Raw genomic sequence first — 16,582 nt, 5'->3', positions numbered from 1 at the left:
TGCGATGTGATGGGGGTGAGTTGCTTGAAGGATGAAGTGGGACAAATCGTTGTGGACCCAGATGGAATTAAAGGAAGATGGAAGAGATGTATGGAAATGCTGTTGAATGTAGAGAATGAATGGGATGGCAACATCGAGAGTAACGTAGTTTTAGGACCGGCAGAGAAGATAACTGAGAAGGAAGTTGAGGAAACGATGAAAGCAATGAAGAGTAAAAAAGCAGGAGGGCCGACAGGAATTGTGGGAGATATGTTGAAGGCAGCGGGAAGTTGGGGTGTGAAGAGAATGATAGAGATCTGTAATCTGATGGTGAAAGAAGGCCACATTCCAGTGGATTCGGAACTGAGTACCCTCGTCCCTCTATACAAGGGGAAAGGTGACCCTCTGGACTGTGGCTCGTATCGAGCAATAAAGTTATTTGAGCATGGAATTAAGGTATCGGAAAGGATGTTGGAGAGGAGGATAAGGAAGAAAGTGAAGATCGACGAAATGCAGGTTGGATTTATGCCAGGAAGACGAACGACGGACGCGCTTTTTATTGCAAGGCAGTTGCAGGAGAAATACATGGAGAAGAGGAAGAGGTTGTTTCTTGGGTTTGTTGATCTGCAGAAAGCATTCAATAGGGTTCCACGCAAAGTAGTGACATGGGCATTGAGGAAGTTCGGAGTGGAGGAATGGTTGATCAGAATGGTGATGGCAATGTACGAAAGAGTGCGCACACGCACAGCTGTAAGGACGAATGACAGGAACAGTGGTGAGTTTGAGGTGAAGGTGGGAGTGCATCAGGGGTCGGTACTAAGTCCACGACTATTTGTAGCTGTGATGGAGGTGCTGGCTCGGAATGTAAAAGCGGGTTTGCCGTGGGAGTTGTTGTATGCAGATGATCTGGTGTTGATTGCGGAAAGTATGGTTGGACTGAAGGAGATGAACAAGTGGAAGGAATGTGTGGAGAAAAAAGGTCTGAAGGTGAATATCGGAAAAACGAAGGTGATGGCAAGTGGTAAAGCATGTGGTGAGGTGGAAAGAACTGGGAAGTGGCCGTGTGCTGTGTGCAGGAAGGGTGTCGGAGTGACCTCCATTCAATGTACAATGTGCGCTGAGTGGGTTCATCAAAAATGTAGTGGTCTGAGAGGGTCATTAACCAGTGTGGCAGCTACCTACATTCAAGTGGAAGGTGTGCACAGAGGGAGCTGCAGATGGACGAAATGTTGAGTTGGATCTTGGAGATGGCATGAAGCTGGAAGGTGTGAAAACATTTTGCTACCTCGGAGACATGCTGAATGGAGAAGGTGGATCAGACTTGGCAACGGTTGCTTGAGTGAGATGTGCATGGAAGAAGTTTCGGGAACTGAGTGGTGTGCTGACGAGGATGGGAGTGTCGTTGAAGCTGAAGGGAAAGGTGTATGCTGCATGTGTGAGAAGTATTATGATTTATGGGAGTGAGAAATGGGTAATGAAAGTAGAGCAGCAACGAAGGCTGGAAAGGGTGGAAATGCGAATGGTTCGGTGGATGTGCGGAGTATCGTTGAGAGAGAGGAAGACAAATGATGAATTGCGAAAGATGATGGGAATAGAGCCTGTGATGGATGCTGTGAAGAGAAACAGGTTGAGATGGTTTGGTCATGTGTTGAGGAAGGATGAAAGTGACTGGTTGAGAAGAGTGATGGAAATGAATGTGGAAGGAAGTAGAGGACGGGGAAGACCGAGAAAGACTTGGCTAAAGGTGGTGGAAGAAGAAATGTGGGTAAGGGGGGGGGTTAACAAGGGGAGATGCAGAAAATAGGGCAAAATGGAGAAGATTGTCATGGGGCCCACAAGGCTAACCCCCGCTCTAGCAGGGAAAATGGCCTTAAAATGCCTGTTGTTGTTGTTGTTGTTGTTGTATATCGTTTTTGGTTACTTGGTCACTTGGTTTTTTGTTTGTTTGCAGTTTCTGTGACTTATAATAAAGCCGTGTATCAAGTTTCAGTTCAATATGTCAACGGATAAGGTGAAAAGTTTGGAAACTGACCCATGTATAATATGTGATATTTTCGAAGTCCAAAAAGGGACTGCATGAATAACTAACGAAACATCCCAAAACTCAAACTTGCTCTGTGGCTTTTCATAACAAATCCATGTACCAGGTTTAAGTAGAATATGTTAAAGGGTATGTACCAGGTTAAAGACGAATATGTTAAAAGTCTGGAAAACCACAGGTAGGACAGACAGACGGATGGACAGACAGAGCAAACCTCTTGTTCCCTCTGGTGAAACTGGTGGAGAACTAATAATACCAATAATGATAATGGCATAATAATAATAATAATAATAATGATGCCATGTTCAGGGCGAATAACACCGCCTCTGAACGGATATACTGAACTCCCTTAGACTGTGTCAATTACTGCGGACTTTACGCTCGCACGCGGGACTGGGAAGAATCACGAGGCTCCTTATCTCTTAAAACTAAACGGGTTTATTTCCCGAAACACAAACAAATAACTGGAAAGATTTCATTCATCAAGAACTTCGGTGGTTCGGTGGATGTGCGGAGTATCGTTGAGAGAGAGGAAGACAAATGATGAATTGCGAAAGATGATGGGAATAGAGCCTGTGATGGATGCTGTGAAGAGAAACAGGTTGAGATGGTTTGGTCATGTGTTGAGGAAGGATGATACTTGAGGAAGGATGTTATGTAAATCTCAACTCAAAAAAAGAAAAAAAAAAAGACATTACCTTCTCTGTGCTCATTCGTTTATTCATTCTTATTCGTTCGTTCGTTCTTCGACCACGTGTTTCTCCCCCATTTCCCCAGATAGATTGTCAAATTTCAACTCGTTATTTTATCGTCCATGCGATATTGTTTGATTATAGTTAGTTTTGGTTTGAATTTCCTGTAACTGGTAATGAATTAATCGTGTTCTGCTCCTCGTGTGTGGCCTTGTAGTTGTTCCCCCGTCGGTGTTTTGTTAACTTAAGCGTGTTTTGCTTGGCTCTTGGTTTTTTCCCTTCTACCCCGAACATAATACTCTGTCTAACGTTCTAAATCCCCCCCCCCCCCCCCAAAAAAAAACAAAAAAAAACAAAAACATTTATTTTATTTTCTCCACGTGTACTGTTGTCTCATCCTGTATTTTCTGTCCAGGTGTGCTGTTCGCCCCGCCCCCATTATCTCCTTGCCATCCACCGTTTGCCCTGTTCACGTGACTCGTGGTGGTCCCTCTCGGCTCTCCCCCCGTTGGTATTTTTGTGCATATAAGATTGTTCACAGTTCTGTTTAAATATTATTTAAATATGTTTAACCTTTCCCCTTCTGTGTTTTATTCAGTGGTATATTACAACACGCTGTTTTTCTTCCGATATAAAAGGCTTTTCTCAATTTCCTCTCCAACTCATTCCACTTCAAAAAAAAAGAAATTCAATATCTTATACGTCTCCCCTCACTACATGGTCTAAATTCACATTCATTCCATCCCTCCTCCATCGTTCTGAATCGGATTGCTAACTTGAAAATCATAACAAACCCAATTTGTTATCAATGTTCGTCTTTCTTTAATCATCCACTTTCTAAACTCCCCTCTTGCCCCTCCCATCCAAATCCCCCCCCTTGCACCTACACTCCTAAACTACCCCCTTGCCCCTCCACTCTTAAACTCCCCCCTTGCCCCTCCACTCCTGAACTCCCCCCTTGCCCTTCCCCTCCTAAACTCCCCCCTTGCCCTTCCCCTCCTAAACTCCCCCCTTGCCCCTCCCCTCCAAATCCCCCCCCTTGCCCCTTCCCTCCAAAACTCCCCCCTTGCCCCTCCCCTCCTAAACTCCCCCCTCACTCCTCCCCTTCAAAACTCCCCCCCAATCCCTCCCATTCAATTCTCCCCCCATACCATTCCTCTCCAATTCTCCCTCCTCCCCCCTCCTCCTCCAAGCTGCCTCCTCCCCACTTCGTCTCCCTTCTATCTCATACCTCCACCCCCCCAAACCTTCTACTTTCCTCTGCCCCCCCTCAAACAACCCCTCACTGTGCCTCATCCCTTCACCATCAAACCTTTCATCCTCCTCATCCTTCCCTTTCTTGGAACTCTTCTGCAACATCTGACACACTATCAACTGCTCTCCCTACCTCCCCCTCTCATCCTTCATCTTACCCTACTCCTCCCCTCCCCTGTCCTGTACCCGATGCTCCCCCTCTCTCTTCATTAACGGTATGGACCTCAAACATCCGGGGCCTTCACTCAAACCTGACTGATCTCTCCATACAGGTTGCTTCTGACAATCCAGACTTGATCTGCTTAACAGAGACTTTCCTCCTTCAAGATGTCTCTGATTCCTTAATATCTCTTCCTGGTTACTCCCTCCTCCGGTATGATAGACCTGAGCCTCGGCCTGGTGGTGGGGTGGCTATCTTTGTCAAAAACTCTCTTCCTCACTCTCCTTGCACTGCCCTCTTTCCTCCTCACCCGCAGGAGTACCTCTGGTTACGGCTTCCTCTCCGCTCCCACCTTTTGTTCATATGTGTTCTGTACCGTCCCCCAAACAGTGATGACTCCATCTACATTTCACTGTCTGACAACATGGACCAACTTCTATCCACTCATCCCAACTCTCTCTTCCTCATATGTGGTGACTTCAACTGTCATCATGCCACCTGGTTGGGTGTGGGTTCCTCTCTCACCAGTCATGGCACCTCAGCAAAGGACTTCTGTGACTCACTGGGATTGACACAATCTGTCAATTTCCCGACCCGGATCTCAGCCAATGGAGTATCTTCTCTTCTAGACTTGGTTATGACAAACTTCCCTGCTAATGTCTGCTGCTCTTCTTCTGCTCCAATCGGTTCTTCTGATCATGTGCTTGTCAAAGTGGACATCTCTCTGGCCATTCTCAGAGAGCCTCCTCAGCGTCGACGAGTCTGGCATTTCACTCAGGCCGACTGGGACGGTCTTCAAGCAGCCATCAATCGTCTGGATTGGTCTCCCATCTCCACTGCCTCTGACATCAATTCTTCCTGGGAATTCTTCCAAAGCAAACTGATCTCTCTCATGCACAGATTTATCCCATCTCGCCTTCAATTGTCTTACCCTTCCTCCCGTCCATGGTACACTGAATCTTGTGGTGAGGCAGTTGCCCTGAAACAACTTGCCTTTGCCTCTTGGAAGGCTAATCCAACTGAAGGCAATCTCAGTTCCTTCCACCAAGCTCGGAACAAGTGTGTGTCTACCCTCAGGAGTGCCAGGAAGCACTATCTCTCCTCACTCAAGAATGAACTCTCAAACCTGTCTCCTTCCTCCAAATCCTGGTGGCGTCTGGTCAAATCCGTTTCTGGTGTTTGTTCCCCCTCCCCCTACAAAGCCGTTTGTTCCCCCTACAAAGCCGAATGCCTCAACTCTGTGTTCGCCTCAAAATCCTTAGTCCCAAACCCATCTCTCTCTGTTCCCACCTTTCCCAGTCGAACCCAACTGCTCCTGGACTCTGTGTCCTTCTCTCCTGACAAGGTGGTGGAGTTTTTGTCAAACCTCGACTCTGATTCTGCAACTGGACCAGACGGAATCAGCCCACGGGTCCTAAAATCCTGCTCTGCCGCTCTATCTCACCCTCTCTCTGTTCTTTTCACCCTATCTTTTGCTCAAGGTCATCTGCCAGCATCCTGGAAATCAGCTAACATTACCGCTTTACATAAAAAAGGTGCAAAAACAGATCCTTGCAACTACAGACCAATCAGCCTGCTCCCAATTATCAGCAAAGTCATGGAATCCATCATTGCTTCGGATATGAAATCTTTCCTCTTCTCCAATGGCTTGATCTCTGATCATCAATTTGGTTTCAGACCAGGTCACTCTACTCTGGACATGCTGCTTCTGCTGTCTCAACAATGGATGGAGGTCCTCAAAGCCAAACAGGAAATCAGAACTGTCTCCCTTGACATATCACGGGCCTTTGATACGGTCTGGCACCCAGCTCTGCTCACCAAACTCTCCTCCTATGGTATCCATGGAAATCTCCATGCATGGCTTGCGGACTTCCTCTCTGGTCGTAGTCAACGTGTGGCCCTGAATGGATTTCTCTCATCTCCCCTTCCCGTTCAGGCTGGAGTTCCCCAAGGAAGTGTGCTGGGCCCTGTGCTTTTTCTGGTCTTTATCAATGATCTCTCCGACTCTCTGGAAAATCCTCTCTATCTCTTTGCTGATGACTCCACTCTCTGCCGCTCCATTCCTCTTCCTTCAGATCGGCAGTCTGCAGCCTCCTCACTCTCTGAAGACCTGGACAAAATCACAGACTGGTCAAACAAGTGGAACATGTCTTTCAATCCTGACAAATCTCACTCTCTTACTATGTCTCTCCGAAAAGATCGACTGGACAACCCTCCCATCTACTTTCTCAACAATCCTCTCCGAGAAGTTCTGTCGCTCAAGCTTTTGGGTCTCACTATCTGCCATGATCTTTCTTGGGAAAACCACATTTCCAAGCTGGCCTCCAAAGCCAGTCGCCGACTGGGCATCCTCCGTCGTGCGAAGTCCTTCCTCGGCACACCTGAGCTCCTCACCACATACAAGGCTTTCATCCGCAGCTCAATGGAATACTGTTCTCCCCTATGGGCTGGTGCTCCTGCCTCACACCTGGCTCGGCTTCACGCTGTTGAATCCAAAGCTTTCAAAATCATTGGAATCTCCCGTGATGAAGCTATCTCTGAGGGCCTTTCACTCACTCACCGCAGGCAGGTAGGTGGTCTTTCTGTCTTCTACCGACTCCTCTCCGGCCTTGCTCCCCCAGCTCTCTCTGTGCTCTGTCCCTCAAATATTCCTACAGGTCAGGTCGCACAAGATCTGCCAGCAACCCTCTGATGGTTAAACTGCCAAAATCTCGGCTCTCTGCTCACCTTCACTCTTTCATTCCTCTTTTCTCCCGCCTGTGGAACAAACTCCCACACTCCCTTCAATCCCTCTCCTCCCTCCAGGTCTTTAAAACAGCTGTTCACCACCATCTCTTATCTTCCCCCATCCATAACCTTGATCTTTTCTACCCCCACTAATTCACCCCAGATCCACCTTGTTTGAAATTCCAACTTCTTTCCTGGAAATCCTGGCAGTGTCCATATGTTTATACCTCTCCCCCCCCCCCCCCCCTTCTCATGCCTCCCCCCCAAAGCCCTCTCCCTCCCACAGATCTCTCGATGTCTCCATGTCTCTCGGTCCCTGCTCTCAAATGTTGTGTTTGTGTCCTTCCCCCTCTCTCCCCATCTTGCCTACCGCTCCCGATGTTATTTGTTTTATGTGTCTGTTTGTCTTTCTGTGTGATTAATGTTCGCTCTTTCACGAGCCTCGATCTTGTATACAAAAAAATATATATATATATATATACAAAAGAACTACAAACCTATAGCACAACATACTGGACACAATCACAGACGGGAAAAGGGACAAAACCAGGGACTTAGCTGTGGTGGTATCAAGGGAGGGTGGTGGGGGTGTTAAGCAACCCCGAGCATGTGGTGAGGTGATGAGGTGATAGGAAGATGAGAGGGAGTGGGCCGGTCCATGTGGACCGATCAGCGCTCTGACAGTGACCACGCTGCTCTGATGAATCCGGGCGGCAGGAAAGTAGGGAAGATTTGGCCCCCATCTTGCGTTGGGTGGGGTGCAACCACCGTGAAGAAGCATCGCCATTAGTTGCAATTTAATAAGTTAAATAAGGTGCTGTAAAAGACGGTGTTTCCCAAATGAATCAACGGTGGTAGATGTCTGATTCATTGTTTTTTTGTTTTTTTTCTACAGCCTTTAAAACCCTTTTTTATTTCAATTCAATGACATATTTTGAACACTGTAGACCACAAATCGTTTTGTTTGCAATTTCAAAAACCTCCAGTTTAGTAGTACTTTGGCAAAATTGTACGCTATCTCGACCAATCAAATTTACTGCTCTCAGGGCAACGGGAACATCGAGATTCGGACAAAAAAAGCTGTCTGTTTATTACATCCTTTTCTCAAAGATCATTCCAAAAACGTCAGTTTCTCAAAGGCAGAAGGTTTGTGATTGTGCACATGCATGGAAAACCTCGATGGTGATGAAAAACATCTCAGCGGATATAGTTCTGGACTGCTCCGCTGGTATGGTTACCATAGCCTGTTATTCAAAGTTCACGAACAAAGCTAATAAAGATAGTGCTCGGAAACGCAAAGGAAGAATTGATAAGACCCTACCCATGTCCTTTTCTCAAGACTGCATGGAATAAGATGTTCTATAAACTCACTAGTTACCTCCGCCACCAAAGGTGAATGGAGGTTATGTTTTCACCCCTGTCTGTCTGTTTGTGAACAACACATCTCAAAAAGTTGTGGACGGATTCGGACGAGATTTGGCATAGAGGTAGCGTATGTGACAAGGACGAAATGATTAGATTTTGGTGAAGATCCGGATTCGGATCCGGTTACTAGAATTTTTAAAGTGATTCTTCACCATTGGGAGATGGGGCCAAAAACGATACATAGCAGGATATCTCAAAACGTTATGGACGGATATGGACGAAACTTTGTGGAGAGGTTGGGTGTGTGACAAGGACGATTCGATTCGATTTTGGTGAATATCTGAATATGTGATTCTGCATTGTGATTTTCTGGTCTACTCTGGGATACAACACGTGAACTGTCCACCTGGCAGAGGTATGTTCGCTACTGAGTGCGGTTCTGGTTTGTTTTCTGTTATTCCATAATTATTCCATTCATTACTTCAGTAATGTGTACAGATACCACCAAAATATACGAACTTAGCATGTTGTACAACAGAACAATTCCAAGTTGTACCTTTACAGCATTAATCACCAGCTTCAGTCACAGCTCTTGGACTCAGAAGAATTTACAAACAATTTACAATTATATACTGTGGTGTCGCTGGCGATTGAGACCACCGGTGACAGATAGCTGAACAATTTTTACTCCCGAAGCGTCCAACAGAGTTAATGGCAGTTCCTTTTAGTTCTTTGGCGCATGCGGGACCGGAGGCGGCGAGGTCCTTACCTAAACTAAGCCACACAGAGTTAATCCAAACCCACAAACCAGGACAAGAAAAGTAAAATTCAACAAATAATGAATTTATTAAAAGTAATTGCAAACCAAATAAAATCCAAATAAAATGAATGCGTGTTAAAAACTATTTCCTAATTTGAGACATCTCCACTCAGATTTATTTTTTTGGATACAAGATCGAGGCTCGTGTAAGAGCTAACATCAATCACAAAAAAAAAAAAACCGACCCATAAAAAATATAATAAAGGGAGCGGAAGACAAGATTGGGAGAGAGATGGAAGCACACAAGTACAACAGTAGAGAACAGGGACATTGGGAGATGTGTGGGAGGGAGAGGGCTTCGGGGTAGGAGGCATGGGAAGGGGGGTGGGGGGAGTGGGAGAGGTATAAAACACATGGAGACTGCTAGGGCTTCCAGGAAAGAAGTCGGCATTTCAAAAAAGTGGATCTGGGGTGAATTAACAGGGGTAGAAAAGATCAAGGTTTTGGATGAGGGAAGATAAGAGATGGTGGTGAACAGCTGTTTTAAAGACCTGGAGGGAGGAGTGGGATTGAAGAGAGTGAGGGAGTTTGTTCCAGAGGCGGGAGAAAAGCGGGTTGAAAGAGTGAAGGTGAGCAGAGAGTCTTGATTTTGGCAGTTTCACCAGAAGAGGGTTGCTGGCAGATCTGGTGCGACCTGTAGGAATATTTTGGGGACACAACACAGACAGAACTGGGGGATCTAGGCCGGAGAGGAGTCGGTAGACGACAGAAAGACCACCAACCTGCCTGCGGTGAGAGTGAAAGGCCCTCAGAGTTAGCTTCATCGCGGGAGATTCCAATGATTCTGAAAGCTTTGGTTTCTACAGCGTGAAGCCAAGCTAGATGTGAGGCAGGAGCACCAGCCCAGAGGGGCGAGCAGTATTCCATTGAGCTGTGGATGAAAGCCTTGTATGTGTTGAGAAGCTCAGGTGTGCCAAGGAAGGACTTCGCACGACGGAGGATGCCCAGTCGGCGACTGGCTTTGGAGGCCAGCTTGGAAATGTGGCTCTCCCAGGAAAGATCATGGCAGATCCTGAGACCCAAAAGCTTGAGTGACAGAACTTCTTGGAGAGGATTGTTGAGAAAGTAGATGGGAGGGTTGTCCAGTCGGTTTTTTCAGAGGGACATAGTGAGAGTGTGAGATTTGTCAGGATTGAAAGACATGTTCCACTTGTTTGACCAGTGTGTGAGGCCGAACTGAGCGATGAGGTATGGAGCGGCAGAAAGTGGAGTCATCAGCAAAGAGGATTTTGCAGAGGATGAGAGGCATCAGCAAAGAGGATAGAGAGGATTTTGCAGAGAGTCGGAGAGATCATTGATGAAGACCAGAAAAAGCACAGGGCCCAGAACACTGCCTTGGGGAACTCCAGCCTGAACAGGAAGGGGAGATGAGAGAAATCCATTCAAGGCCACACGTTGACTACGACCAGAGAGGAAGTCCGCAAGCCATGCATGGAGATTTCCATTGATACCATAGGAGGAGAGTTTGATGAGCGGAGTGGGGTGCCAGACGATAATCGAAGGCACGTGATACGTCAAGGGAGACAGCTCTGATTTCCTGTTTGGCATTTAGGGCCTCCATCCATTGTTGAGACAGCAGAAGCAGCATGTCCAGAGTAGAATGACATGGTCTGAATCCAAATTGATGATCCGAGATCAAGCCATTGGAGAAGAGGAAGGATTTGATGTTAGAAGCGATGATTGATTCCATGACCTTGCTGATGATTGCGAGCAGGCTGATTGGTCTGTAGTTGCAAGGATCTGTTTTAACATCTTTTTTATGTAAAGCGGCAATGTTGGCCGATTTCCAAGCAGATGGCAGATGACCTTGAGCAAAAGAGAGGGTGAAGAGAACAGAGAGAGGGTGAGATAGAGCAGCAGAGCAGGATTTTAGGACCCGTGGGCTGATGCCGTCTGGTCCAGTTGCAGAATCAGAGTCGAGGTTTGACAAAAACTTCTCCGCCTTGTCAGGAGAGAAGGACACAGAGTCCAGGAGCAGCTGGGTTTGACTGGGTAAGGCGGGTTCAGAGAGAGATCGGTTCGGGACACAAGATTTTGAGGCAAGCACAGAGTTGAGGCATTCGGCTTTTTCATGTGCAGTGTCAGCTGTGTATCCATTTGAGATAAGGAAGGGGATGATGGAGGGGGAACAAACCCCAGAAACAGAATTGACCAGACCCCACCACAATTTGGAGTAGGGAGACAGGTTTGAGAGTTCAGTCTTGAGAGTGGAGAGATATTAACATAAACAGTATCCTTCAAATATCTCACCGGGCACCCCATTGTGGTGAATGATTGTGTCCTCATGACTAGTTGATTAAGATTTATTGTATTAAGTGGATTTTCATTATACCAGATCGGCAATGTGATTTATTTATTTATTTCCCTGCCTATTTTCATGTCAGTCTATCTTTCATGGGATTCTCCGTTTTTGTCATGCAGTGCCTTCTTATAATAAACTGTTATTACGTAAGAATACATTTTGTGTGGTGACCCGCCATTGCAGACCTTGCGAGTAAGAAACTATTTCAGCTCGGCTTTGGTAAATCCCTGGGGGAAGTTAAAATTTATAATGTTCTCTTAGAGAGACTAGCGGAATTAACAATTCTGACCTGGAGCACATCAGATTATTTATATTTATGTATCTTTGTCGATTTTACAGGAGTTTCAAGGACTTGGACAAGTTTTGCAGGAATTTCCAGTCGTGGAAAATGCTTTTTCATTTTTCCAGGACTGTGCAAACCATGACAGAAGGTGAAACTTTGGCTTGTATGTAGATACACCCAAACAATAGGATACTCTATATTAACAGCACATCAGTTTTAAACTTACGGTTTAAATGGACTTACGAACCACAAAACCTACATACCAAGCTTACTATTTTTTGGATTAATAAACCTCCTACACAAATGCATAAAATAGGTCTGTGCCTACCTCCACCCCACATGTCAAACGTCTGCGTGTCCAGAAGAGTTCCAGTCACACCTGTAAACAACATTAAAACATGAAGTACAAGAAGATATCGGGAAAGCAGCAACATTTTCAACTTGAAAAATAGTACCACATTAGATAAAGCCTACTTGGACTGGTACTTCCACTCAATGTGATAGATACATTATTAATAAAAATGTAAAATAACGAGTCCAGTTGACATACCATGTTTGGAAAAGAAAAATTTAAAACAAAATGTCTCTTTCCAAAATAACGATGATGCGCAAGAACTATATACGGTTCCTGGTCTTACCATTGAGAAGTGCAATGTTAAGACCTCTTCCGACATTATTCTTCACACTGCTTATTAATCTGCATAAGTAAAACAAAAAAACCTAAATGAGAATAATCACAGGTGGCAAAGGCATAACATAGCAAAACAAAAACCATCGACAAAAAACAAAAACAATGCAAAATATATATATATATATATATATAGTATAAAGTAATCAACAATATACAAGCATTAGCCCAGGAGCATTAGCCAAAAATGAAGGGGAAACCTAGAAGAAATTAGTAGAAAGCTGATTTTTTGCACAGAGCTCCAGAATGTCATGTGGATACCCACAGTACAAAGTCCCACGAGTCCCACCTTGTGGCATTTTCAAAATTCAAGATGGCCGCCGGTTAGACGGAAAATGCATAAATTGCGATAACTTCAGCCTAGAACCTCATAAAGTATACTTTTTATGTCTAAATATATATTTTAGCACACTAGGATTTTAATAGAATATATTTCAGTGACCTCAGATAATGATATGTAGATATAATCCAAGATGGCTGACAAAATGGTATTGCATGTGTTACTCCGACAGGTGAGGAACCGGCCACGACCAGTAGAGAGGGAGTTGACAAAAATGTTGCCCAAACTGGTCAATTTGGACAAGTGCCAATCAAAGTGTACAAAAAAAAAACTGCACCAGGGTTCAAGTCCATCAAAATAGGGCCCAATGAACCTCCCAAACCCAAACCACCCCTCCTCAAATTATCTGAATGCTTGGATAATATCTGGTTAGTAAGCTTCCCTCTGGGTATCCCTGTGTCACAATGTCCGTCATGGAGTGGCTTTATGCAATGTGCTGTGAAGGGAGAAAATCACGAAATGAGTAAGATTCATATTCTGCCATTCATTAACCAGGATCCATCTCAACCTGACACCATCTATTCTGCTTTGTGTTTCGCCCAGAAACAACAACATGCATTTTAAAGGCCATTTTCCCTGCTAGAGCAGGGGTTAGCCTTGCGGTCCCCATGACAATCTTCTCCATTTTGCCCTATTTTCTGCATCTCTCCTTGTTAACCCCCTTGCCCGCATTTCTTCTTCCACCATCTTTAGCCAAGTCTTTCTCGGTCTTCCCCGTCCTCTACTTCCTTCTACATTAATTTCCATCACTCTTCTCAACCAGTCACTTTCATCCTTCCTCAACACATGACCAAACCATCTCAACCTGTTCCTCTTCACAGCATCAATCACAGGCAATATTCCCATCATCTTTCGCAATTCATCATTTGTCTTCCTCTCTCTCAACGATACTCCGCACATCCATCGAACCATTCGCATTTCCACCCTTTCCAGCCTTCGTTGCTGCTCTACGTTCATTACCCATGTCTCGCACCCATAAATCATAACACTTCTCACACATGCAGCATACACCTTCCCTTCAGCTTCACCGACACTCTCCTCCTCATCAGCACGCCACTCAGTTCCCGAAACTTCTTCCATGCATATCTCACTCGAGCAACCGTTGCCGAGTCTGATCCACCTTCTCCATTCAGCATGTCTCCGAGGTAGCAAAATGTTTTCACACCTTCCAGCTTCATGCCGTCTCCAAGATCCAACTCAACATTTCCTCCATCTGCAGCTCCCTCTGTGCACACCTTACATTTGAATGTAGCTGCCACACTGGTAAATGACCCTCTCAGACCACTACATTTTTGATGAATCCACTCAGCGCACATTGTACATTGAATGGAGTTCACTCCGACACCCTTCCTGCACACAGCACACGGCCACTTCCCAGTTCTTTCCACCTCACCACATGCTTTACCAATTGCCGTCACCTTCGTCTTTCCGATATTCACCTTCAGACCTTTTGTCTCCATACATTCCTTCCACTTGTTCATCTTTTCCTTCAGTCCATCCATACTTTCCGCAAGCAACACCACATCATCTGCATACAACAACTCCCACGGTAAACCCTCCTTTACGTTCTGAGCCAGCACCTCCATCACAGCTACAAATAGTAGTGGACTTAGTACCGACCCCTGATGCACTCCCACCTTCACCTCAAACTCACCACTGTTCCCATCCTTCGTCCTTACAGCTGTGCGTGCTCTTTTGTACATTGCCATCACTACTCTGATCAACCATTCCTCCACTCCTAACTTCCTCAATGCCCATGTCAATACTTTGCGTGGAACCCTATCGAATGCTTTCTCCAGATCAACAAACCCAAAAAACAACTTCTTCATCTTCTCCATGTACTTCTCCTGCAACTGCCTCACAATGAAAAGCGCATCTGTCGTTACTCTTCCTGGCATAAATCCAAACTGCATTTCGTCGATCTTCACTTTCTTCCTTATCCTCCTCTCCAACACCCTTTCCAATACCTTCATTCCATGCTCCAATAACTTTATCGCTCGGTACGAGCCACACTCCAGAGGGTCACCTTTCCCCTTGTATAGAGGGACGAGGGTACTCAGTTCCCAGTCCACTGGAATGCGGCCTTCTTTCACCACCAGATTACAGATCTCTGTCATTCTCTTCACACCCCAACTTCCTGCTGCCTTCAACATATCTCCCAAAACTCTCGTCGGCCCTCCCGCTTTTCCACTCTTCATTGCTTTTATCGCTTCCTCAACTTCCTTCTCAGTTATCGTCTCTGCCGGTCCTAAAACTGGGTTACTCTCTATGTTGCCATCCCATTCATTCTCTGTATTCAACAGCATTTCCATATATCTTTTCCATCTTCCTTTAATTCCATCTGGGTCGACAACGATTTGTCCCACTTCATCCTTCAAGCAACTCACCCCCATCACATCACACCTCTCTTTCGCTATGTGCTTTGCAATCCTGAATACTGCTTTCTGACCCTCTTCCGAATCCAAGCGTTCTCCAAATCCAAGTCCAATCCAAGCGTCTCCTGCGCCTTTGCTACCTCTTTCATTGCAGCCTTCCTGGCTGCCTTATAACTTTCATGCTCTGCTGTTTCTGCTCCCGTACCCTTCGCCTTCTGCCACTCCTTGAACTTCTTCCTCTTCTCGTCAATCCTCTTTCCAACTTCATCATCCCACCACCATGTTTCCGAGTGCCTCGGTGGTCCTTTTGTCCATCCACATACCTCACCAACGGCTCCCAACAGACTAGCTTTCATTGACATCCAACCACTTTCAAGCTCAACCACATCATCCTCTGCCCTACTCAGCCTCTCTTTTAATGCCTCCCTTACTGTCACCTCTTTCAACCTCCACACCTTCATTCTTGGTTGGTACTTCACCCGCCGAGCTCTCCTCGCACCTTTCACCCTTATGTCGCAGACAACCAAGTGGTGCTGTGAAGCAGCCTCCTCCCCCGGGATCACCTTTGTGTCCCGGAGGTGCCCCCTATCTCGCCTACGCACCATCAGGTAGTCAACGGTTGTCGTCGACCCACCTGACGTGTATGTAACAAGCTTATTATCCTCTTTCTGGAACTGAGTATTACAAATCAACAAATCAGCTCCATCAGCAAACTCCAAAATCCTTTCACCTTCTCCATTTCTCACACCATATCCGTAACCCCCATGAACTCCCTCAAAACCATCCATACTCCTTCCCACATGTCCATTTAGGTCTCCTCCTACCACAACAACTTCCTCATCTTTCACGTTTTCCATCAGCTTCTCTATCGCACACCAGAACTTGTCCTTCTCTTCATCGCTCCGACCAACCTGCGGAGCATATCCCGAGATGACGTTCACCAAGAGCTTTCCAATCATCATTTTCACCATCATCAACCTATCACTCACTCTAGTCACACTCACCACACTGTCTACAAACTCCTCAGAAAACAGGACACCAACACCATTCACGCCCTCCAGGCACCCTTGCCACACAAACTTGTATTTCTGTCCCTGCCTACCCTTCACCATTCTCACACCACTTCCCTTCCATCTCGTGCCAAACTTGTATTCCTTCTCTTCCCTTCCATCTTCCCTTCCATTCTTCCCTTCCATGGCCAGAAGCTGTCTGAAAAGTATGGTCTGGGTCTTTGTCCTGTCACATTTGACCAACCCCTCTATATCAAGGCAGCTGAAATTGTGAAATCCTCTCACCCAGGTCTGAAGAATATTGTTGTAAGACTTGGGGGTTTTCATCTACTCATGTCATATATGGGAGCAATTGGATATGTAATGGGTGGTAGTGGTTTAGAGGATCTGTGGGAAACCGTGTATGCTCCAAACACTGTGATTCATATGATGACAGGTCATGCATATGCTCGTGCGCTCATCTTTTGTCTTCAGTTTTTGTTTTTTTGTTTTTTTGTATATAAGATCGAGGCTCGTGAAAGAGCTAACGTTAATCACACAAAAAGA

General features: G+C 45.8%; 1 protein-coding gene across 1 annotated transcript in view; it reads right to left on the bottom strand.

The window, feature by feature from the left end:
* The window catches only part of LOC137425089 (protein FAM3C), an 86,024-nt gene that overhangs the window by 12,151 nt on the left and 57,291 nt on the right, over positions 1-16,582 (bottom strand). The window contains exons 6-7 of the mRNA XM_078776288.1: positions 12,262-12,320; positions 11,952-12,002 (exon numbers count right to left, since the gene is read on the bottom strand). Of these exons, the coding sequence (XP_078632414.1) occupies positions 11,952-12,002; positions 12,262-12,320 (110 nt within the window). The remainder of the gene's footprint in view (positions 1-11,951; positions 12,003-12,261; positions 12,321-16,582) is intronic.

This window comes from Myxine glutinosa, chromosome 4 (assembly GCF_964187855.1).
Source record: "Myxine glutinosa chromosome 4, kmMyxGlut1.1, whole genome shotgun sequence".
NCBI lineage: Eukaryota > Metazoa > Chordata > Myxini > Myxiniformes > Myxinidae > Myxine > Myxine glutinosa.
The sequence above is the reverse complement of the archived record's forward strand: the minus strand, read 5'-3'. Positions and strand labels throughout refer to the sequence as shown.